Below are 25,348 nucleotides of genomic sequence, written 5' to 3' on the forward strand. Positions count from 1 at the left end.
CTGTATACCTCTGTCTATTCGCTGTATACCTGTGCCCATGTGCTATATACCATACTGGTACCCGTGTGCTGTATACCTCTGTCCATCCGCTGTATACCTGTGCCCATGTGCTATATACCATACTGGTGCCCATGTGCTGTATACCTGTCCATCCGCTGTGTACCTGTGTCCATGTGCTATATACCATACTGGTGCCCATGTGCTGTATACCTCTGTCCATCCGCTGTATACCTGTGTCCATGTGCTATATACCATACTGGTGTCTGTGTGCTGTATACCTCTGTCCATCTGCTGTATACCTTTACCCATGTACTATATACCATACTGGTGCCAGTTTGCTGTATACCTCTGTCCATCCGCTGTATACCTGTGCCCATGTGCTATATACCTTACTGGTACCCGTGTGCTGTATACCTCTGTCCATCCGCTGTAGACCTGTGTCCATGTACTATATACCATACCGCGTGCTGTATATCCGTGCGCATGTTCAGCCCTCCTTCCGATGACACACCGTGAGCGGTCCCTAATGCCTGCAGTTCACCCGCACGCCTGAAGAGGCGCTGGTGCTGCATCTCTACGGCTTTGCTACAGCAGGGCGGAGGCAGAGACGGATGCGAGCTAGAAGTAAAGCGCAGAGGTCGCCGACAATTCCATTAGGACGGAGGTAAATACTGACAGGCTGCGTGGTGTCCGTGTTTATAACGTGTTTGATGTATATGGGTAGAGGCATGACTGCAGATGTCTAGACGGGGGTGTAGATGCGCCCATTGTCTGTGCTGGGATTGTCCTCAGGGTCCATTGTCTGTGGCAGCTGCCGGGATGCTGACTGCGTTCACCATTATCCAGCCCAGCGATCATGGCGATCTGGAGTCCCCCACGTCTGTGGAATGGGATTGTCATCTGTTCTCCTGTGCCCCTGCACTGACACACAGTGCTTTCCTGCCTTTCACTCTCAGTCTGATAAGAGACTAAGATGTCCTGATTTCTTATTGTGTAGAGCACAGTGCAGATGGTCTATCATCTCTTATTATACAGGAGCATAGGCAGGGTATTATCTCCTATAGATTAGCCTCTGGTGATAATGCACCGAGCGCGCTAACAGGAGGAGAGCACAGAAACACTGCAGCAGACTGCAAGCTAACCAGAAACCCGCCAAACCCTTCTGATCCAATATGTAACAGCTTCAGAACATCTGAAATAATCATCTGCAGTGTTCCTGGCAGTAATCTGATCAGACGTGGCTCGTCACATGAAGAATCCGTTCTTGGTTGTGTAGAAAATCGCCTTAAGGGGCCATTCACACGTCTGTAAGTGTTTTGCGGACCACATATGGTGGATCTGCAAAACACGGATTTCGGATGTGTGCATTTAGCGGAACGCAAATGGCCATCCCTATGATAGAAATGCCTATTTTTGTCCAGACAAGAATAGGACATGCTGTATCTTTTGTGTGTGGCCGCAGAACGGAGCTACGTAGGCAGACAGCTCACAGTGCGCTGTCAGCATCTTTTGCGGCCCCATTGAAATGAATGGGTCCACACCCGTACAGCAAAATTGCGGAACGGAGGTGGACCCAGAACAACGGACACGGGAATGGACGCTAAAATGAATTAATGAATATACAGACAATCCAAAGTAGATAGTAAAGTTCCCCATACGTATTTATGGGGGGCTCCCTAACTCAGGGATCAGCCACCTTCATCACGCCAGCTGTTCTGAAACTACTACTCCCAGAATCCTCCTTTCTACTCTCTCCATTGGCAACGCCTACACGCTCTGCCAAACTAAACGTGTATGATGAGTCGGGGTCGGCACACCTCATAACACATTGGGGTCCATAGAAATAGCCAGACAGAAAAATACTGCATGGGGCACAGGGAGACATCCGGAGTTTAAACTGACGTGCCAGATGCCAGAGACGATCCCATAGAAAAGTATAGGTTCAGATCTGGCAGTTTCCCCCCTGGCGTTTCGCATATGACATATGAGAGCCCAGCCGTGAAGGTGTTTTCCTGGAGTTAGAGGGGTTGCTCATGTGTTCTACACTGAAGGCCTATCCTCAGGATCGGATATCATTATCTGATCGGTGGGGGTCCGACTTCTGCCCCCGCAGATCAGCTGTATGAAGAGGCTGCAGCACTCTCTTTTAAAAGAGCTGATCAGGCGAGGTGCTAGGAGTGGGATCACCACAATCAGGTATTGATCAGGACAGAACATCAATATTGTGCCCTTTATGTAAAGATGAATCTATGACAAGTCCATATAACAGTAGATCATATGAGGATTGTGTTGGCATGATGGCACATGGTATAAAGTGATGAGACTGCACAGCGCATGACGTGTGATGGCCTTTAAGAACCATACCCATGAGTAATGTGTGAAAGGGCTTACAGTAGATACGATATAATCATGATAAAATTATTTCTACTTGTCATTTCACTTATCAACATTGTCCATAAACTTGAAAACCAACGGTACTTTCCACACTTGCGTTAAAGTTTTCCGGTATTGATTTTCGTCTTCGGGGCTCAATACCAGCAAAAAAAAAAAAAAAAAGTTTTATCCTAATGCATTCTGAATGGAGAGCGTTCCGTTCAGGATGCATCAGTTCAGTCCCTCTTACGTTTTTTGGGCAGAGAAAATACCGCAGCATGCTGCAGTTTTCTCTCCGGCCAAAAATACTGATCACTTGCCGGAATGCCGGCATTAATTTACATTGAAGTGTATTAGTGCCGGATCCGGCATTAAGGGATCCGGCTTTCCGCAGATCCGTCTCACAAATGCATCCATTTGCGTCAGGATTCCGGCGACGGAACTGCCTGCTGGAATCCTCTGCCGCAAGTGTTAAAGTACCCTAATTTAGCTTAAAGCGGTTGTCCAGGCTTTTACCATTGATGACCTATGCTCAGGATAGGTCATCAGTATCAGATCGGCGGGGATCTGACACCCGACACCCCCGCTGATCAGCTGTATGAGGAGACGGCGGGCGCAGTGCGCACACGTGCTGTCTCACGTCTCTCTTCCTGTCCACTGCTGCTACTGCTGCCTATGGTCTTTGCCGTAGACAGCAGCAGTGGACAAGAAGAGAGACGTGAGACGGCACGTGTGCGCACTGCGCGCGCCGTCTCCTCATACAGCTGATCAGCGGGGTGACGGGTGTCAGACCCCCGCCGATCTGATATTGATGACCTATCTTGATTATAGGTTATCAATAGTAAAATCCTGGACAACAGCTTTAATAGAAGAGCACAGAACCAGACCACATCAGAGAGAACCGATGCTCCATTGTACAGTATTGAATGAATTGCAGGCCTGATTCATTTCTTGAAGGGGCATTTCCTGAAATACAGTTTTTTTTAAATAAATGACAGAATAGAGAAAAAAAAAAAAAAAAAAAAAAAGACTCACCGTCACCAATCCCCTTTATTGCACTCACCGTGTCCCTTCTGCTCTCCGCTTCCAGGAGATGCCTGCTCAGCTGTGACCCACCTCTGCCAGTGATTGGCTCAGTGGGCATCTCCTGTCATTTCCTGTGTGTCCATGACCAGGGAGTGTACAGCAGTGGGGACAGAACGGCTGCTTTATTTTCTTCCTTTATAAACCCATTCAGCCAGTCTGTCCCATGGAAACTGATCAAGCGCTTGTGCCCACAAATTCAAGGGCCCCGTGCCTGTATTGTTGACAGTAAATGGCCAGTCTACAGTATACAGGAATGGTGATGTGAACCTACTCTAAGGGCTCATGCACAGAAGCGTAATGTCTCGGTGCCTGTGCTGCAGACTGCAAACAGTGGTCCACAGTGCACAGGCACTGGCCGTCTGCACTCTGTGGATGCAGACTTATTGACTTGAAAGGGTCCGCAATTCGCAAGATACAACTTAAGATAGGACACCCATCTTTTCCGTAGCAAAGGCACGGATCAGAAGCCCACGGAGGCACTTTGAAGCGCTTCTGTGGGCTTTCTGGACCATGCCTATGCACCGCAAAGAGATAAAATATGTTCTATTTTTGTCCATACCTTGCGGATCGCAGACCTATTCGAGTCAGTGGGTCTGCATCCGTAAACAGAATGCACTCGGCCGGTGCCTGTGCATTGTGGACTGCTGTTTGCTGTCCGTAGCACAGACACTGAGCCATTACGCTCATGTGCATGAGTCCTTAGAGTAGGTTCACATCACCAATCCTGTATATTGCGGACTGTCTGTTTACGGTCCGTAATACGGGCACGGGGCCCTTAATCAGTTGTTTCCACAGGATAGACTAGCTGAATGGGCACTGAGCCATTACGCTCGTGTGCATGAGCCCTTAGAGTAGGTTCACATCACCGTTTCGTTTTCCGTTCTTAAGATTCGGATGCTTTTTTTTAAGATTCCGTTATGCTCAGTTATGCAAATGTTGCATCTATTTTAGCCATTTCTGTCTGAGATCCGTTATTTTAGATGGAAAAAAAGAACGAAAAATGAAACAGCCTAAGGCTACTTTCACACTCGTGTTTGGTGCGGCTCCGTCATGGATCTGCACAGATTGATCCGTTCAGATAATACAACCGTCTGCATCCGGATCCGTTTGTATTATCTTTAACATAGCCAAGACGGACCCGTCTTGAACACCATTGAAAGTCAATGGAGGACGGATCCGTTTTCTATTGTCAGTGAAAACTGATCCGTCCCCATTGACTTACATTGTGTGTCAGAACGGATACGTTTGGCTCAGTTTCTGAAAGCAGTGTTTTGGTGTCCGCCTCCAAAGTGGAATGGCGACGGAATGGAGGCACACTGAGCGGATCCTTTTACCTTCAGAATGCATTAGGGCAAAACTGGTCCGTTTTGGACCGCCTGTGAGCCCTGAACGAATCTCAAAAACGGAAAGCTAAAACTTGTGCAATAACCATTAAGATTTTTAGGCATATCTTCTTTGGATAGCTGGATGATAAATATGGCCACCACAGCAACTTCCACGATGTCTGGAACCTATATGAGAGTCGCTTCTACACAGAGGAGAGCGCTTTCTGGGGGAAATGCCCATGACTTGCCCTACACAGCCGCCACCACTACACCCACCGAAGCTTGGGCCATAATCGCGATGGAGCTTTAGGGTATATTCACACAACTGAAAATCTACTTCATACGTGTGAATGGGTTTGTTTCTGCAGCATGCTTTCTTCAAGTCCCATGTAGATGGATGCGGCGGTCAAAGAAATGTATGCAACAAACCTAAAGCATGTGAAGATTACCTTAGAAATTTTAGAAGGTTGCAGCTTTTTCTGTAGGTTCCCTTTATTCTCATACACAGAGTATGAAATATATATATTATATATATACCTTAATTACAGGGGTAGTAAAAGTCTGTGCCTACTGCCCGCGGTGCAGTCGTATTTACAGTAGGCATGCCTGTAGTTTATTTACTCTGGAATCCATTCAGGAGTAAGGTTTGTGTGCTTTTATTGTTTAATAGGGGGAATATATATATATCTATACACACAGTGCTGCCCATAATTATTCATACCCCTGGCAAATTTTGACTTAAAGTTACTTTTATTCAACCAGCAAGTAATTTTCTGACGGGAAATAACATATGTGCCTCCCAAAAGATAATACGACGATGTACAAGAGGCAGTATTGTGTAAAAAAAAAATACTCAGCTTTTATTTACATTTGAGCAAAAAGTGTCCAGTCCAAAATTATGCATACCCTTCTCAATAATCAATAGAAAAGCCTTTATTGGCCATTACAGCAATCAAACGCTTCCTATAATCGCAGACCAGCTTTTTGCATGTCTCCACAGGTATTTTTGCCCATTCATCTTTAGCGATGAGCTCCAAATCTTTCAGGTTGGAGGGTCTTCTTGCCATCACCCTGATCTTTAGCTCCCTCCACAGATTCTCAATTGGATTCAAGTCTGGACTCCCGCTGGGCCACTCCAAAACGCTAATGTTGTTGTCTGCTAACCATTTCTTCACCACTTTTGCTGTGTGTTTTGGGTCATTGTTATGCTGAAATGTCCACTGGTGCCCAAGGCCAAGTTTCTCTGCAGACTGCCTGATGTTGTCGTTGAGAATCCTCATGTATTGCTCTTTTTTCATGGTGCCGTTTACTGTAATTAGTTTCCCTGGTCCATTGGCTGAAAAACACCCCCAAAGCATTAGGTTCCCACCAACATGTTTGACAGTGGGGGTGGTGATCTTTGGATTGAAGGCTTCTCCTTTTTTATGCCAAATGAAGGAAACATCATTGTGACCAAACAATTAAATTTTTGTTTCATCTGACCATAACACAGAAGACCAGAAGTCTTCTTTGTCCAGATGAGCTTTTGCAAAGGCCAAGCGAGCTTTTGTGTGCCTGGTCTGCATCCGTGGAAACCAGCAGTGTGCAGTGTCCGTTGGATTGTCTGCCTTGAGACATTGCCACCAGCATTGCCCAGATTCACCAGGATGGCCTTGGTGGTGATCCTTGGATTTTTTTCACCTCTCTAACTATCCTACTTGCCAGCAAAGGTGTCACTTTTGGCTTCCGACCACGTCCTCTGAGATTTTCCACAGTGCGGAACATCTTGTATTTTTTGCTCAAATGTAAATAAAAGCTGAGAAATGTTTTTTCCCACAATAATGCCTCTTGTACATCGTCTTATTATCTTATGGGAGACACCTATGTCATTTCCCGTCAAAAAATTACTTGCTGGTTGAATAAAAGTAACTAAGTCAAAATTTGTCAGGGGTATATAGTCTGTTAATAATTTCTTGTTTATTGTATTTTTATATTATGTTCATGTAACCTCCTTTTTGATGTACAGGGCCATGGAATTAATAGTGCAAGCTTATCCACGTGGATATGGCTGCGCCTTCAGGCCTTTTTCACATGTCATTGAATCACGGACACTTGCTGTCTGTCTTTTCCATGGAAAGCACACGTATCCCTTTATTTTTAATGTGTTCTTGTTCCTCCACCGGATGCGCATTTTAAAGTTTGTTTAGTGATTTCTATCAGTGATTGTGAGCCAAAATCTGGAGTGGAGACTACACAGATAAAGGTATAATGGAAGGATCTGCTCCTGTTCTGTATTTTTGATCCGCATTTGGTTTTGGCTCACAGTCACTGATGGAAATCACTTATCAAACACTGACGTGTGAATAAGGTCTAGAGGTCCCTTTCCACTGGACAATTCATCAGGTGATTGTCGGGAAGGAAGCACCTAGTCATCAGTGAAGGAGGCTGCTCATTTAGGGGTCGTTCACACGAACGTGTGAAGCCCACGCTGTGGACCGCAAATTGCGGTCCGCAATGCACGGGCACCGTTCGTGGGGCAGGCGCATGGGGATCGCAGACCCATTCACTTGAATGGGTCCGCGATCCTTCCGTTCCGCAGAAAGATAGAGCAAGTTCTATCTTTTTGCGGTGTGGAAGCACGGAACGAAACCCCAGAAAGCACTCCGTAGTGCTTCCGTAGTATTCCATTTCGTTCTGCATCTCCGGATTTGCGGACCCATTGAAATAAATCGTGATGCGGAATGGCCACAGAACGGTGCCCGTGTAGATCTCCTCTACATTATGGGGAGCAGTGATCGCTAATGTTATCGCTCGTCCCCATATGGAATTATTGTTTGCCGCCAGCAGAGCGTGTTTAGACGGTACCATCTGCTGCCCCAAACGCAGATTTAGGCAGGGACGGACTGGGAATTTAAAGTGGCCCTAGAAAAAATACTGAAAGTGACCCCGTTTTGTACTCCGGTCCAAATAGATAGAAAGCAGGGCCAACACAAGTAGACGGGGCCAGCAATACAATACTGCGGCACATTATACTTCTCAACCAAGCCAAATACCACAGTCCATCAATACTGTCAGCAGCACAAAATACATCCCCAAAAACGTCCACTGTCCGACCGCGAGGAGGGCCCAGGCGACCCCCTGGGCATCGGCCCACCGGGAAATTTCCCTGTAAGGTCTATGGCCAATCCGCCCCTGAATTTAGGTGTCCGCCCCAGTTTTAAAGATAGATATAGGAGTAAGGGCTCGTTTACACGAACGTGTTATGCCCATTACCGCATTTGCAGATCCGCAATACACGGGCGCCGTTCCGTGGCCATTCCGCATTCCCATTCATTTCAATGGGTCCACAAATCCGGAGATGCGGAACGGAATGGAATACTACGGAAGCACTACGGAGTGCTTTCTGGGGTTCCGTTCCGTGCTTCCGCACCGCAAAAAGATAGAACTTGCTCTATCTTTTTGCGGAATGGAAGGATTGCGGACCCATTCAAGTGAATGGGTATGCGATCCCCATGTGCCTGCAATTTGCGGTCCACAGCACGGGCACAGGCTTCACGCGAGTCCTTAGATATATAATAGAGATGGGACCCACCCCACATGTGACATTTGTGACAACTGTGAGTCTTCTGAGGAAGCCCATGAGTGTGCTGTGGTGATTGTACAGGAAGTTCTCGCTTAATTTTAGCTCACGAGTAACAAACTGGTGACATTCGTGGAATGTCTGTAAATGGTGTTTGTAACTACTTTATGCCGCCCTCAGTGAAGTTGATGACAGGTTTCCTTTAACGGGGACCTGTCAGCTCTGCAGACAAGCCTCTTTCAGTAAGGACTTGTACTCCGCTTGTAATAACAGTTCTAGAACTTTTCTTACTACTCTGCCCTGTGCAGTTCCTCTCTTATTTCTCCTAGAAATGTATGAATAAATTGGCAATTTGTTTTGACCATCCCCCTTGTTGTAGACACTGTCAGTTCCGATTGGACTGTGTTAGAGGGTGTAGGGGCATGCCATGCTATGAGTGGGTGCTTGGTATTTTATAGTGAATATAATCATTTACTGAACTAGACATATGTATCAGGGGTCAGTACAGAGATCTCTCCCATCATCTATTTATACCCAATACTGTGGGGATGAGGGGACATCCTCTGCGTCTGGAGGAAAGAAGGTTTCTACACAAACATAGAAGAGGATTCTTTACGGTAGGAGCAGTGAGACTATGGAGCTCTCTGCCTGAGGAGGTGGTGATGGTGAGTTCACTAAAAGAGTTCAAGAGGGTCCTGGATGTACAGGTGAAACTCTAAAAATTTGAATATTGTGCAAAGTTCATTTATTTCAGTAATGTAACTTAAAAGGTGAAACTAACATATGAGACTCATTACATGCAAAGCGAGATATTCCAAGCCTTTATTTGTTATAATTTGGATGATTATGGCTTATAGCTTATGAAACCCCAAAGTCACAATCTCAGGTCCCCTTTGCTCAGGGGGTTTGGATTAATTAGCTGACCAGAGTGACACTTTGAGCCTAGAATATTGAACCTTTTCACAAAATTCTAATTTTAAGCTGCATTCATGCAATTCCTTTTAATTTCCATTACTAAAATAAATGGACTATTGCATAATATTCAAATTTTTCGAGTTTCATCTGTATTTCTGGTTCAGTTCAGAATAACAGGCTGAACTGGATGGACAAATGTCTTTTTTTAGCCTTACAAACTATAGGGGAGATTTATCAAACTGGTGTAAAAGTAGACCTGGCTTAGGCTACTTTCACAATAGCGCTTTTTGCGGATCCGTCATGTTTCTGCAAAAACGCTTCCGTTACAATAATACAACCGCCTGCATCTGTCATGAACGGATCCGGTTGTATTATGTCTTCTATAGCCATGACGGATCCGTCTTGAACACCATTGAAAGTCAATGGGGGACAGATCAGTTTTTTTTTGTGCCAGATTGTGTCAGAGAAAACGGATCCGTCCCCATTGACTCAGTTTTGTCAAGCGGACAGCAAAACGTTGCAGGCAGTGTTTTGGTGTCCGCCTCCAGAGCGGAATGGAGGCAAACTGATGCATTCTGAGCGGATCCTTTTCCATTTAGAATGCATTAGGGCAAAACTGATCCGTTTTAGACCGCTTGCGAGAGCCCATGATGGATCTCACAAACGGAAAGCCAAAACGCTAGTGTGAAAGTAGCCTTAGTAGTCCCTAGCAACCAATCAGGTTTCACCTTTAATTTTTCATAGGGGGGGAAAAAGGGGGGGGCCAAGGGGGGAAGAAGGGGGGGAAGGGGGGGGAAAGGGGGGGGGAAAGGAGGGGGGGTAGAGAACACCAACTGCCTAATAAACGTGCCATAAAATATGGGGTCATTGCCCCCATGTGTCCCCCAAGCTATACGCTCTGGTGGGCCCTTACATTATCGTATCAGGCTTTCTAGCTGCTTTCTGGTCTCCTTAATTTTGCTGACACTTTCCTGACAAATGAGTACACAGACATGCAGGGTCAGCGGTTAGCGTCCTTTCCTATTGTGCATCGGATCACCAGGTTGACAGTCCCAAAAATAAAAATCACAGCATCAGAGGAGTTTCCTGAAAATTGTCTTTAGAAGTTAAGCAGTCCAGGCAATGCAGTGATTCAAGTACCTATAGAGAACTGCCGCATGGAATCAATAATAGCCTTTATCTGCAAAGTTCAGATAGATGAAATATTTAAAAACAAGTTCAGGGAAAATGGCGACATCACCGGAAGAGGACACAACGGCAAAAATTCATAATAGTCTAAAAAGTGAAAAGCTGAATAAAGTGCAAGTGCAAAAGATACAAAAGAAATCTATATGCAGGACAGAATCAGTTACCCATAACGTGTCTCCTCTGGGATGGCGCCAACCCCGACGCGCGTTTCGGTGAACCTTCGTCTGGGGGTGGCGTCATCGCTGTAGTACACACTCTAAATACTCCAAAAACACCAATGACAAAGCTCCACACCCATTGCTGAATAAATTATTGCAGGCACCTGGGTCCACGTTCTCATAGGAAACTGGTCGCACGTATGTGACGCAAAACGTCATGTGACCTAATATCGCATCACATGATGACGCAGGCAATCCCGCGATACTACCATTGCAGGCTAGATACCGGCTGCATTAAGTTAATTGTGTGCATGCGCAGACCCGACATTACCTCTCTTTAAACATGATTAGGCTACATGCACGTATGGGGTTTCGTCCCATACGTCCGTTCCGCAAAAAGATAGAACATGTCCTATCTTTTTGCGGAACGGCTGGATCGTGGACCCATTCAAGCGAATGGATCCGCGATCCGCTGCGGCTGCCCCACAGACTGTGCTCGTGCATTGCGGCCCGCATTTTGCCTGCCGGAGCACGACCATGGGGCACACACGCCCGTGTGAAAGAGGCCCAAAGAAGTGATAAATGCGGTGATTCAGCAGGAAACCTACAAACAGGTAGCATTTCCTGCGAAAATGTCACATCATTTTACATGTACATGACTTAAAAAAACAGCAAAGAAATGTTCCAAGAAATACATGTGATCTATTGCTTTTTTATTATTTTTGAGAAATGCCAGATATGAGCATTTTTTATGCGAAATGTTTGTGTAGCATTTTCTAGGACAATACTAGGGGAATTTATTGCCCAGGCATGTCGGATGTGACATGCTGTAAGCTGACACTGTAACATGCAACATGTAATTTCTGGGATTCGAGTCCCCACCTAGCCCTTGGTTGAACTTTAGACTTATGTCTTTTTTCAACCGTATTAACTACGTACCTATTAACAGATACACCTATACAGAAAAGCTGAGTCTAAGAAGACCTCAAATAAATAAGGATCTTTATTGAATATATGTATGAAACAGAATAAGAATAGAGATAAAAATACATCAAGACAAAAGTGCGGTATACACCTGAGCAAAAGTTACATAAATACAACTCTCAAGGGAGGGATGCAAAAAATAAGACACCCCTTAACCACAACTACATTAATGATGCTAGTGCATCACAGTGCATCAAAATTGTACACTAAAAACATCCCTCATATATAATGTAGCATTGGTCGATCACCTACCCATTAATAGGGAGGTCACCTCAGGAGAACCGCACACTTTTAGGCTACTTTCACACTTGCGGCAGAGGATTCCAGCAGGCAGTTCCGTCGCCTAAACTGCCTGCCGGATCCGTCGAAACGTATGCCAACTGATGGCATTTGTCAGACGGATGAGGATACTGATCTGTCTGACAAATGCATTGAAATGCCGGATCTGTCTCTCCGGTGTCATCCGGAAAACGGATTCGGCATTTATATCTTTCTAATTTTTTGCGGTCTGAGCAAGCGCAGACCACAAAAACTGATCCATCTTGCCGGAACACTCGGAGCCGGCATTAATGCATGTCAATGGGAAATGGCAAGTGTTTTCAGTAATTTTGGGCAGAGGTAAAACCGTAGCATGCTGCGGTAATATCTCCGTCCTAAACAGTCAAAAAGACTGAACTGAAGACATCCTGATGCATCCTGAACGGATCGCTCTCCATTCAGAATGCATGAGGATAAAACGGATCAGTTCTTTTCCGGTATTGAGCCCCTAGGACGGAACTCTATGCCGGAAAAGAATAACGCTAGTGTGAAAGTACCCTTCCAACTAAGGCGACTTTCACACTTGCGTTCAGGGCTCCGCTTGTGAGTTCCGTTTGAAGGCTCTCACAAGCGGCCCCGAACGGATCCGTCCAGCCCTAATGCATTCTGAGTGGATGCGGATCCGCTCAGAATGCATCAGTCTGGCGGCGTTCGGCCTCCGCTCCGCTCAGCAGGCGGACACCTGAACGCTGCTTGCAGCGTTCGGCTGTCCGCCTGGCCGTGCGGAGGCAAACGGATCCGTCCAGACTTACAATGTAAGTCAATGGGGACGGATCCGTTTGAAGTTGACACAGTATGGCTCAATTTTCAAACGGATCCGTCCCCCATTGACTTTCAATGTAAAGTCAAAACGGATCCGTTTGCACTATCATGAACAAAAAAAATAAAAACAATTTTTTTTGTTTTTTTTTGTTCATGGTAATGCAAACGGATCCGTTCTGAACGGATCTAAGCGTTTGCATTATAGGTGCGGATCCGTCTGTGCAGATACCAGACGGATCCGCTCCGAACGCAAGTGTGAAAGTAGCCTAAGTCATTTCTTTTGCAACATTTCAGTGTGACAAGCGAGTGGACTAGGTGTGTTGCCTTCTGGTGTAGGAAGAAATTGTGCACATACGGTACGCGCTGGGACATGTACAGGAAAGCTTTGCATGTTGCATACCACCCGACTGTTTGCATAGTCAAAGAGGGATACTTTCGGCTCATTTTGTGAGGGATGGGACATTGCTTCAGCCAGTGACTGACAGCCTTCATAGCCATTTCAAGACAGTAGCAGGAAGTGAGGTGCAGAGGGGACCTAACGCCATCAGAACTGAAGCAGTTGGGGATCGAGGAGTAACATTTTTGATTTTATTTTTTTCCAGCATGTGCTACCCCTGGGACACTTATCTTCTTGCAATTCAATATCCCTTTAAATATTAGCATATACGTCATCTGATTATACATATTTCAATGTCTAAATTGCACAAAATAATGAAGTTGAGGTATAATATACAGGTAGAAACCCTACACATAGCAATGTAGTACATTTATTAGAGCACATTTATTTTTCAGGTCAAAAAGAGGGGCATTTAAGGAGCAAAGAGGGACTTGGGTAAAAAAGAAGGAGGCACGCATTTGTTCTTTATTGCAGTACTTAAACGTTGACCACCAATATACCGTACATTACTTGTGCCAAATTCACAACCGCTGTGCCAGTGTCGGACTGGGATGCCTAGGACCCACCACTAAAATTTATTTTGGAGGCCCACCATGCAGATACATCCAAATATTATCTGCTATAGGCACATGCCCACGAACGTAAAGCGCTCTGTGCCCATGCTGCGGACTGCATACGGCAGTTCCTCAATACACGGGTCACCAGCTGTGTGCATTCCGCATCACGGATGCGGACCCATTCACTTGAATGGGTCCTCAAATTCGGAGATGCGGATCAAAAGCATGGGTCAGAACCCCGACTGAAGCACTACGGAGTGCTTCCGTGGTGTTTACGTCGGATGCGGATCGCGGCCCCCATTCAAGTGAATGGGTCCGCTATCCGCATGCGGCTGCCCCATGGTCGGTGCACGTGCATTGAGGACCGCAATTTGCGATCTGCAGCACGGGCACGGAGCCCTTACGTTCGTGGGCATGTGCCCTAACACAGCAGCAAGATGCTACCAGATGATTGAATATAGGGGTCCCTGCAGCAACTTTGTGAAGGTAGGTCCTGGGGAGAAGAGGACACTGGCAGCTTTCCTCTATACCTAGAAGACATCTCAGCTCTGATCATGTCTATAATAATAAACTGGGGAGTTTCTTTAATAATCTATCAAGGCCGGTTGAGGTGCTGTACACTGAGTATATGTATGTAGTGCTGTAAGCCTACTGTGTTATGTGGCACTCATGTAGGGGGTGGGAGACTAGGGGCCCACCAGGGGATTCTCCTGTACCCCTCCGAGCCTGGCCTGTGCACTATTTCTGTGTAATGCAGTCTTGTCCATTGTCACAGATAGAATACTGCTAGCAAAGTGATTTATAAATGTATGTTAGCGTCGTTAATGTGTTATTTTTTTTTGGGGGGGGGGGGGGAGCGCAGAGGCTCAGCACGAAAGAAAGCAAAGTCCATCAGCTCACCTATTCTGCACGAATGTCAGGGCTGCCTCCCAGAGATCCCGTGACTAGGCTCATGAACATATTTTGTTTCCGTGTCCATTCTGTTTTTTTTTTGTTTGTTTTTTGCGGATAGGATGCGGACCCATTCATTGTAATGGGTCCGCAAAAAATGCGGACAGCATACAGTGGGCTGTCCTCATCCATGTGTCCATTCCTTAGCCCCACAAAAAAAAACAAACATAGAACATGTCCTATTCTTGTCCGCTTTGCAGGCACGGATAGGCATTTCTAAAATGGATCTGCAAAAAATGTATGCAATACAGATGTCACACGGACATCATCTGTATTTTTTGCAGATCCGTGTTTTGCGGAATGCAAAATATATATGGTCGTGTGCATGAGCCCTAAGATTGCCTTTGCACTCGAAACGTTGTCGATTTTAACCTTTGTACCTGCCCAAAGATGAAGTAAAGGATTGAAGATTCTAAGGCCCCTTTCACACGGGCGAGTTTTCCGTGCGGGTGCGATCCGTGCGGCGAACGTATGGCACCCGCACTAAATCCTGACCCATTCATTTCTATGGGGCTGTGCACATGAGCGATGTTTTTAACGCATCACTTGTGCGTTCAGTTGAAATCGCAGCATGCTCTATATTGTCCGATTTCGACGTAACGCAGGCCCCATAGAAATGAATGGGGTGTGTGAAAATCGGATGGCATCCGCAAGCAAGTACGGATGCCGTGCGATTTGCACGCACAGTTGCTAGGAGACGATCGGGATGGAGACCCGATCATTATTATTTTCCCTTATAACATGGTTATAAGGGAAAATAATAGCATTCTGAATACAGAATGCATAGTAAACCAGCGCTAGAGGGGTTAAAAAAAATAAAATAAAAATTTAACTCACCTTAGTCCACTTGATCGCGAAGCCCGGCATCTCCTTGTGTCTCCTCTGCGCTGAGCGGCTGAACAGGACCTGGGGTGAGCTGCTCCATTAAATATCGCTTAAGGACCATCGATGACGTCACTCCGGTCATCACATGGTCTTTTACCATGGTGAATCACCATGGTAAAAGATCATGTGACGTACCATGTGATGACTGGAGTGACGTCATCGAAGGTCCTTAACCTGTATTTAATGGAGCAGCTCACCCCAGGTCCTGTTCAGCCGCTCAGCGCAGAGGAGACACAAGGAGATGCCGGGCTTCGCGATCAAGTGGACTAAGGTGAGTTAAATTATTTTTTATTTTTTTAACCCCTCTAGTGCTGGTTTACTATGCATTCTGTATTCAGAATGCTATTATTTTCCCTTATAACCATGTTATAACAACCGCAAGTGTTGCAACAGATGTCACAGCATACACCATAGGCCGTGACATCTGTCTGCCGTGACCTCCGACCTGTTTTCTGATGATGACTATTGCCTGATACCTCCATGCTTCTCAACAATGTCTCTGACCCGCATGAGTCAGAAGCCAACCACATCGGGAGGATTCCAAGAGGTAGCGTCCTGGTGGTTCCCCTGCAGCGAAGACCAGATCCTTGTAAGGGTGAAAATCAATCTCAAATGTTGCTGGGCGCTGTGGTTCTATACCCAAGGCCCGTGACAGATGTATCCCACTGTATGTATAAAATTTTTTACTGTGTCCTTCTGAAAAGCATAGAGAACTACAATTTCCTCTACAGTGAGAAATGTGGGGCAATACATATAGCACAGAACATTCTTGTGATAAGCTGGATGTATGGAGGCCTGTGGACCCCATCATCAGTTTTCCTGGTGCACCCACCCAAAAATGTACAGAAAGACAAATGGGAACTGAGCCTAAGGCCATCTGCATACGAGTGCGGGTGAACGCACATAAGATCCGCACAATTTATGTTCGTTTCTGCAGAATATCCGCACCAAAATCCACAATTTCTAATTGTGGATTTTGGTGCGGATTAGATGCTGTTTTGATCCAGATCTCACCCTTCCATTAAAAAGGGTGAAACCCGCAGCTAAAACCGCAAACATAATTGACATGTTGCAGATTTGGCAATCTGCAATGCAGGTCAATTTCCGCACAGAAATAATCTACAAAGTGTACATGAGATTTGTATAATCTCATACACTTTGCTGGTACGGTACTAGGCCCTGCGGTTTTTCCGCACAGGAATCAGCAGGGGAAAAAAACGTGCGTATTCCGCAACGTGTGCAGGTGGCTTAAGGGTGCTTTTACAAAGGCAGATTTCCTGCCAATAACAAGCACTGATCGATGATCTGCAAGTCAATCAGCGCTCGTTATTATTTTCATTTTTAACGTTCCATGGTGGTGAGGCGGGGGAGTGCGCAGTTATTACTACAATCGCTCGGAATACCCTTCTGTAGACTTAATATTATGTTGGCCAAACATCCTCTGTTTACACAGAAATGTGCTGCCAACAGGAGATCATTTTTTATGGCCGCATAAAACCTAGGCAAGCATTTGCTTATTTGTCGGGTGATCGGTTGACTGTTCACACAGGCAGTGATTGCAGATGAACATTCCTATGGACGTTCGTTCATCCGATCATGGGTCTAACGTATGTAGAAGGCGCTTAAGGAGAACATACTGCTTATGAAAAAAATCAATACTCACTGATGACAATATATCAATCTATGTACATACTTTAGATAAAACCACCACAGATGTTAATTTAGCCAAGAGAGAGATAGGGTAAAGTACCCAAAGTCTCTATTATCAATGTATTTTTGAGTTGTTAGATAATGCGTCACTATTACTATTGATGTGACTGGATGAAATGACATAATACCATATATTTGATACTGAGCTTTTTGCATGAGTAGTCTTGTAGGAGGGTATATGGCCATAATTGGTGTTTTGCTTGCTCATAACCCCCCCCCTAACAACCCCTGCTAACAAAGAGTGGCTCCCACTCTGGCAGATATGGCCAATCCATGTATTAGGGGGCCTTCACGTGTGGCGGAAAAATCCACCATAAAATGCGCAGCATAAAGACTTTTCCAATGTCATCCCGTCGGAGTGAAAAATGTCAATCCTTGCCCTGCGTTTCCCTGCGGAATAACATTCTGCTGCATGAATAATGTTTGTGGTCTCCATTATAATGTGTTGTGGTCTCCATCCATTTCAATGGGGGATGTAATCTGCACAGAAATCGGCATACTAATCCGTGCATCAAAATCTGCACCATTGTGAAAATCCGCACCTGCTTATTTTCTGGCCGATTTTTCCACCAGGTGTGACAGCATTCTCATAAGGTCAGCCATTCATTTGAATGTAGCTGATCGCTGGATCTACTTCAATTTTACCTTGTAAGGGCTCCTGCACACGACTGTATGTATTTTGCGGTCCGCAAAACACGTATCCGCAAAAAATAAGGATGACTTCCTTGTCCTAATCATGCCCTGAATGAGGACAATAATAGGACACGCGGAAACGTAATACACATGGAGTAACTTACATTTATTTAATTTTTTAGTAAATTCTTTTTTTTCAAATTTTCACACAAATAAACGTTAGCATGATGACTGGTGTCTATCTAGTGTTACAAATAAGAACTACGACAATCACCACTTATTGCATATAAGATCTGCACGGTGCATGTGACCATGGCCAGCCGGATGTAAACATCAAGGGGACCGGAGCAGGTAATTATGAATCTTCTTAGGAGACATGCTGCGGGCACGTGATAAAAAATATTTATTACCTGAAAACCCCCTTTAAGGACTCTGCCTAGTTGGGAACTTAAGAATGTGGTGATTCTTTAAGTTTTTTTCATCTCCACGCTTCAGAAGCCGTAATTTTTTTGTTTTCTGTTGAAAACAAAAAGCCATTTCAGGGCTTGTATTTTGCAGGAATAGTTGTATTTTGTTAAATGTAGGTGTGCATGTATTGTGTAAAAATTGTATAAAAATGTATTGTATAAACAATTGTATATTGTAAAAAAAAAAATTGATGATGATGCAAAATCACATTGGTTCCGCCACTGTTTTTGGGGTTTTGTTTTTATTCCATTCATCGTACTGTATAAAGGACAAATATATTCTCTGGGTCAGTACGATACCAAATTTATGGGGGGGTTTTATGTTTGTTTTTGCACAGTCAACTCTTTTTTTGATTTTTTTTTTGTGTCCCTTGTGTTGTGTATTCAAAGACCCAAAACGTTTCCATTTTTCTATCAATGGAGATGTAAGAGGGTTTGCTTTTTGTGGTGGTGGTTTTCATTGGTAGTGTCTTGGAGTTACAAACTACTTTTTGATATCGTGTAAAAGGTGTCATGGGATGGTGATATCTCTTGTAGGTGACCTAATCTATTTCTAGTGGGAACTCCCCAAAGTTTATGTCCATGCCAACATTTAGAAAAATCGCCAGTTTATCTTGACATTTGTCTCCTGAACCCTCTGAGTAAATTGTGTTATACAGTTACCGTATGATGGTGTCATTTGGTCACAGTATGGTGGTATTGACCAGTTACACTGCTGTGGTGTTATCCGGCTAAGGTATAGTGGTGTTATCCAGTCACAGTATAGTGGTGTTATCCAGTCACAGTATTGTGAGATTATCCTGTCACAGTATTGTGAGATTATCCTGTCACAGTATGATGCCGTTAGCCAGTCACTGTATGTGGGTGTTATTCAGTTACAGTATGGTGGTGTTATTCAGTCATGGTATCTTGGTGTCATCCTGTCGCAGTATCACTGCACATTGGTATTATTCAGTTACAGTATGTTGGCGTTATCTAGTCACAGTATGGTAGTGTAATTCAGTCATAGTATAGTGGTGCTATTCAGTCACTGTATGGTGGTGTTATCGAGTCACAGTATAGTATAGTGGCATTATACACAGTATAGTGGTGTTATCCAGTCACCGTATGGTGGTGTTATTTAGTCACAATTATGGTGATATTAACCAGTACTGTCTGGCAGTGTCTAGTCACAGTATGGAGTTGTCTAATGATAGTATAGTGGTATTATCCATTCACGGTATGGTGTTGTTGTGGTATTATCCAGTCACGGTATGGCGGTGTTATTAAGTCATTGTATGGTAGTGTTATCCAGTCACAATATAATGTGGTATCTAGTCACAATATGGTGGTATTATCCAGTCATGAAATGGTGGTGTTATTTAATCATAGTATAATGGTGTTATCTAGTCACAGTACGGTGGTGGTATATAGTCACAGTATGGTTGTAATATCGAGTTAAAGTATGGTCATATGATCTAGTAAGTCACGGTATGGTGGTGACATTTAGTCACTGTATTACTATTTGGGATAATTGGTTAATCAGTATACAGTATAAATTTCAGATTTACATGGGTAACAAAGTCCACACCATGAACAATACCAATATGATCAATCCTGTCACCGATAAACATATATACGGCCTCACAATTGCTGATCAGTCTCTGATAGATGATAGCTTTATCTTTACATTGTGAGCTGTATACGCAGCCCATATTGCAGATCCTGTGCCCTGAAGAAACCAGCAAAATAGAAATATAGTTTACTGAACAGGGAGGGTGCGGAGTTAGTGGATTTGTAAGAGATGACACAGCGTAATAAACTTGCTTGGAAGGAAGTATTTTTTGGTAATGTTTAGCAACTCTAAATGTAGGAGGTTCTGTTATTGTAGTCCATTTATGGATTCAGGTCCTGGTCCTCAGAAGGGCTGGATTTCTTCTGTACTGTCAATGGTCAGAGATCGAGCTGGTTACTGTGTGGGTTTAGATTTTTTGATTGTTTCCCTAGTTGTAGCATTTATACAGCGTGGTGTGGTTGGGGATATTATAAGGAATTCTGCACAACCTCCTAACCTTGGGAAATGACACATAATATTGGCGGTCTCTGTTTACATCTCCTTGTAGATAGCTGCAGATGTTTGAAGGATGAGACGGTTGAGAATAGAGCTGTTTTAGGCTATGTTCACATGGCTCAAATGTGTCTGAGAAAAAACAATGGCAGATCTGCCTAGGTAAGAGTGCATTATTGGTGTCAGAAATAACATGTCAGCATTTTTATATCATCTGCATAAAAAAACACAAAAAAAAAAACATGTGCACTAGATGCATTTTTCCCATTGAAATCAATGGAAAGCTATTGGTCATAGTTTTGATGCACGTTCCCCTGCGTAAAACATCTGTTTAAAGTGACAGAGTATGCCTCATGTTTAAAGCTGTGTTCACATCAGGTTTTTGTCCCACATTTAGAGTATATTCTTCGTCACCAAAGGGTTCCAGTTTTGACTATGCAGTACTTTTTCCATCTAAAAAAGCAGATCTTATAAGACAGAAATGTCTCAAACGAATGCAAATGTGCATAACTGATGCACAGGATGTTTTTTTTTTTTTTTTTTTTTCAATTTTTTCTTTTCCATTCTGACGGATCAGAAGAGCAAAAATGAAACAGTGATGTGAACTCTCCCTTACCTATATTTTATTTATTTTTTTGCTGGACTCTGCAAAGCATAGTATATTAATATTTTGCATCCTTTTGTTTTCGCAACTTATATGTTAAGCATGGGACAAAAACATGTGAACACAGCCTTTGTCCTGTAAACATTGCCTTAAAAGGAACCTGTCAGCAACTTTATGCTGACCTCACTGACTGCAGCATAAAATAGTGACAGAAATGCTGATGTCAGCGGTGTGTCACTCATGAGCTAAAAGTAAGTGGTTGCTGAGAACCAGCATCATAATCATTGCAGCCCAGGCCTTGAGAAGAGTCAGATCTATCCGAGGAGAGTCCTGGTTATACATAATCTCCTGCTCTCTCGCCCGTCTGCTGAGGACTGGCAGTTCTCTGCTAGAGAGAAAGGGAGACAACTAGGTAGAGGTCTGTCAGTCATCAGCAGGTGGGCAGGAGAGCAGGACTTCATGAATAACCATGACTCTTCTCAGGTGGCCATGACTCTTTTCCAGGACCAGTCTGTAATGATTGTGAAGTTGGTTCTCGGCAACCACTTACTTTTAACTCATAAATGACAGACCGCTGAAATCAACTCACCTGTCTCTACTTTATTCTGCTGTTAGTATGGGCGGCATAAAGTTGATGAAAGGTTCCCTATAATATCGTATCTTTCCGTTGGGAACCAAAATCATAATTTCTGGCAAGCACGTCATCCTTTTTAAAGGGGTTTTCTGACTGTTTTATACTGATGACCTATACTCAGGAAAGGTCTTCAGTATTTAATTGATGGGTATCTGGCACCCGGGACCCCCACCGATCAGCTATTTGAGGTGTCTGCAGCACTCCAGTGAGCTTACAATAGGCCACTGATGTTACGTTCATCAGTAACGTGGCCTACGTGCAGCTCAGTACTATTCAAACTATACCAAGCACATCCGCTATACGGTGTACGGCACAGTGCTTGGTGAGCTGAGAGAAGGCTGCAGCGCCACCACAAGCCACCAGTTCCTTCTCAATCAGCAAGGGTACTGGGTGTCGTAGCACCACCAATCAGATACTGATGACCTATTTGGTTAAGTAACTTTTAGTCTCCCTGAAGTGCCTTTTGCTCAGATCTAGTAATATAGTGGGTGAGGAATAATTTCCATTGCCCAAAGAATCACTTAGCCTGGTATTCTTTATTCTTCACTGCTCCACTGAGGCAAACCAGAAAAAAAGGCTACAATTTGCTAGGGAGCATAAAGATTGGACTGGAGCAATGGAAGAAGGTCATGTGGTCTGATGAGTCCAGATTTACCCTGTTCCAGAGTGATGGGCGCATAGGGGTAAGAAGAGAGGCAGATGAAGTGATGCACCCATCATGCCTAGTGCCTACTGTACAATCCTGTGGGGGCAGTGCTATGATCTGGAGTTGCGGAAGTTGAAATAGAAATTGGATATTATCCAGCTCACCTGTATCAATCCTGTGGATAGGTGCACAGAACAGACCCAACCAAGTCCAGATAATCACGCATGTGTAGGAAAAAGGATCCAGCACTCGTAGTCAAAGTTCTCCGGTCCCGGTCTTTTATTCCACCAAAAGTATCATGTACAAACACAGTAGCACCTTCTCCCACTCTCCCCTGATTTACGCGTTTCGAACACTTCTGTTCTTACTCAAAATCCAGTGTGTCTGTTCCGCCATGAGCTTATATATGCTACACCCCCATCTGCCCAGGAAGAAGGGGCCCCAGACCTAGTCATTAGTGCATCAGAAACCTGTTCAAACACTATACAAAATACACCCATGATAAGTAAAATAAGTTGAATTTTATTAAATAATCCATGTAATTCTATGTGGGCGAGTTGGCACCAATGAAATAAAATAAACATGCGGGTCATGAATAGAAACATATGATATGTACCCGCATGTGAAATCTTTTTCATCGTTGTATCATGTTCTAACATAAGTCGCAGGTGTTATCAAAAATATGCCATCTCCATGCCACTTTATAACAAATCGCATTATGGGAACATGGTTCAGAGGACTCTTCTGTACAGGTATGGTTCTTTTTTCTCTTGGAGCATATTTTTGATAACACCTGCGGGTACATATTATATGTTTCTATTCATGACCTGCATGTTTATTTTATTTTACTTATCACGGGTGTATTTTGTATAGTGTTTGAACAGGTGACTAGGTCTGGCCCCCCCTCTTCCTGGGCGGATGGGGGTGTAGCATATATAAGCTCATGGCGGAACAGACACACTGGATTATGAGTAAGAACAGAAGTGTTCGAAACAAGTAAATCGGGGGAGAGTGGGAGAAGGTGCTACTGTGTTTGTACATGATACTTTTGGTGGAATAAAAGACCGGGACAGGAGAACTTTGACTACGAGTGCTGGATCCTCTTTTTTTCTACACATACAGTACGTTGCTGCAGTTGGTCAGGTCTAGGTTCAGTAACAGTATGTGCTCCAAGAATGAGGTCAGCTGACTACCTGAACATACTGAATGACCAGGTTATTCCATCAATGTTTTTTTCTTCTCTGATGGCACGGGCGTATTCCAAGATGACAATACCAGGATTCACCGGGCTCAAATTGTAAAAGAGTGGTTCAGGGAGCATGAGACATCATTTCCACACATGGATTGGCCACCACAGAGTCCAGACCTTAACCTCATTGAGAATCTTTGGGATGTGCTGGAGAAGGCTTTGCGCAGCAGTCAGACTCTACCATCATCAATGCAAGATCTTGGGGAAAGATTAATGCAACACTGGATGGAAATAAATCTTGTAGAAGCTTATTGAAACAATGCCACAGCAAATGCGTGCCGTAATCAAAACTAAAGGCTTTTTTTTTGGCGGCCACTTTTTTTTGGGGGACAGGCAGTGTGTATATAGCCCTTATGCCTCATTAGCCCCCATTATCAGCCCTTATGCCTCATTAGCCCCCATTATGCCTCTCATTAGCCCCCATTATGCCTCTCAATAGCCCCCATTATGCCCCTCATTAGCCTCCATTATGCCTCTTATTAGCCCCCATTATCCAACCAGCAGCCTCATTTTTTATAAAATAAAAAAACACTTACATCTCTGCTCCAGGATGCCACGGCTCCTCGCCGCCCGTGATTTTCTTCCTCCTGATGTCGGCTCTCGGCTGTGCGCTCTGAACTGGCGCGCACAGCGTGACATCACAAAGCACCTCTTGCTGTGCGCAGCCCTGCACAGCCGAAACCCGAGGACCAGGAAGCGGTAAGTACAGAGTGTTCACCGCTTCCTGGTCCTGCGGTTCTAATGAAAGTGCTTCATTAGTATTTGCCAGCCAGCAGGGCTCGAGGCAGCTGCCGGAGGTGACAGAACCTAAATTTTGAGGCTTCATTAGGGTGTGCCCAGGCACAGCCGGCACACCCCTGTGCGCACCCCTATGACATTTACTATATGAGGACCTTCTCTGAGGCCAAAACTGCTTTCCCTCACTTCCCATACACACTTGCTGTAGCCAGCATCTCCCTGCCAGCCAATCAGATTGGATTACTGAGAGACACGCCTCCTCACTCTGAAGCCTAATGCAGGCATGCAGTGTGAAGGACCGCCCCTCCGTCTTCCTGTCTTCTTAACCAGAGACAGACAAGCCATAGCAACTGTCTTTTAAGGGAGCAGTGGAAAGGGACAGGGGACATTAATGAAAGCTATTATTATAAGGTAATTACAGATATTTTGGTAATCACTGACAGACTAACTCAGGTTTACATGCCTAGCTCTAATAAACTAGCAAATAAAATAAAAAAATGACAGTAACTCTTTAAATGAGATCTCTACTTTTGCATTGTTTGGGCTTTCTGCTCCCTTTCCTGTTATTCCATTTCACATTGCAGCATTTACTGGCTGCCATCTCCATGACTCCAAGGCCAGTAACTGAGTTCATACAGCAATTACCTCTTAGGCCCCTTTCACACGGGCGAGAATTCCACACGGGTGCAATGCGTGAAGTGAACGTGAATCTGAACCCATTTACTTCAATGGGGATGTGCAGATGAGCAGTGATTTTCACGCATCACTTGTGCGTTGCGTGAACATCGCAGCATGCCCTATATTCTGCGTTTTTCACACAACGCAGGCCCCATAGAAATGAATGGGGATGCGTGAAAATTGCATAGCATCCGCGAGCAAGTGTGGAAGCAATGCGATTTTCACGCATGGTTGCTAGGAGATGATGTTAGTAAATTGATAAAAGTCAATTTACTATATTATTTTGGTTATTATGGTTATAAAGGAAAATAATATCATTCTTAATACAGAATGCTTACTAAAATTTTGCTTGAGGGGTTAAAAAATAAAAAATAAACTAACTCACCCCATCCACTTATTCGCGCAGCTGGCATAGTCTTCTTTCTTCATCTTTCAGGAGCTGCAAAAGGACCTTTGGCGACGTCAGCACAGGTTCTGCTGAATG

At 44.4% G+C, this 25,348-nt stretch overlaps 1 protein-coding gene across 2 annotated transcripts in view; it reads left to right on the top strand.

Moving 5' to 3' along the window:
- Positions 1–586: 586 nt before the first annotated feature.
- Positions 587–25,348, top strand: part of B4GALNT1 (beta-1,4-N-acetyl-galactosaminyltransferase 1) — a 199,932-nt gene continuing 175,170 nt past the window's right edge. The window contains exon 1 of one of the 2 annotated variants that reach the window (XM_044286578.1): positions 587–664. In XM_044286578.1, the coding sequence (XP_044142513.1) occupies positions 612–664 (53 nt within the window). In that variant the 5' untranslated portion in view covers positions 587–611. Of the gene's footprint in view, positions 665–20,445; positions 20,478–25,348 lie in introns of those variants that run through there. The other variant, XM_044286579.1, reaches the window with a different exon arrangement.

Source organism: Bufo gargarizans, chromosome 3 (genome assembly GCF_014858855.1).
Source record: "Bufo gargarizans isolate SCDJY-AF-19 chromosome 3, ASM1485885v1, whole genome shotgun sequence".
NCBI classification, from domain to species: domain Eukaryota; kingdom Metazoa; phylum Chordata; class Amphibia; order Anura; family Bufonidae; genus Bufo; species Bufo gargarizans.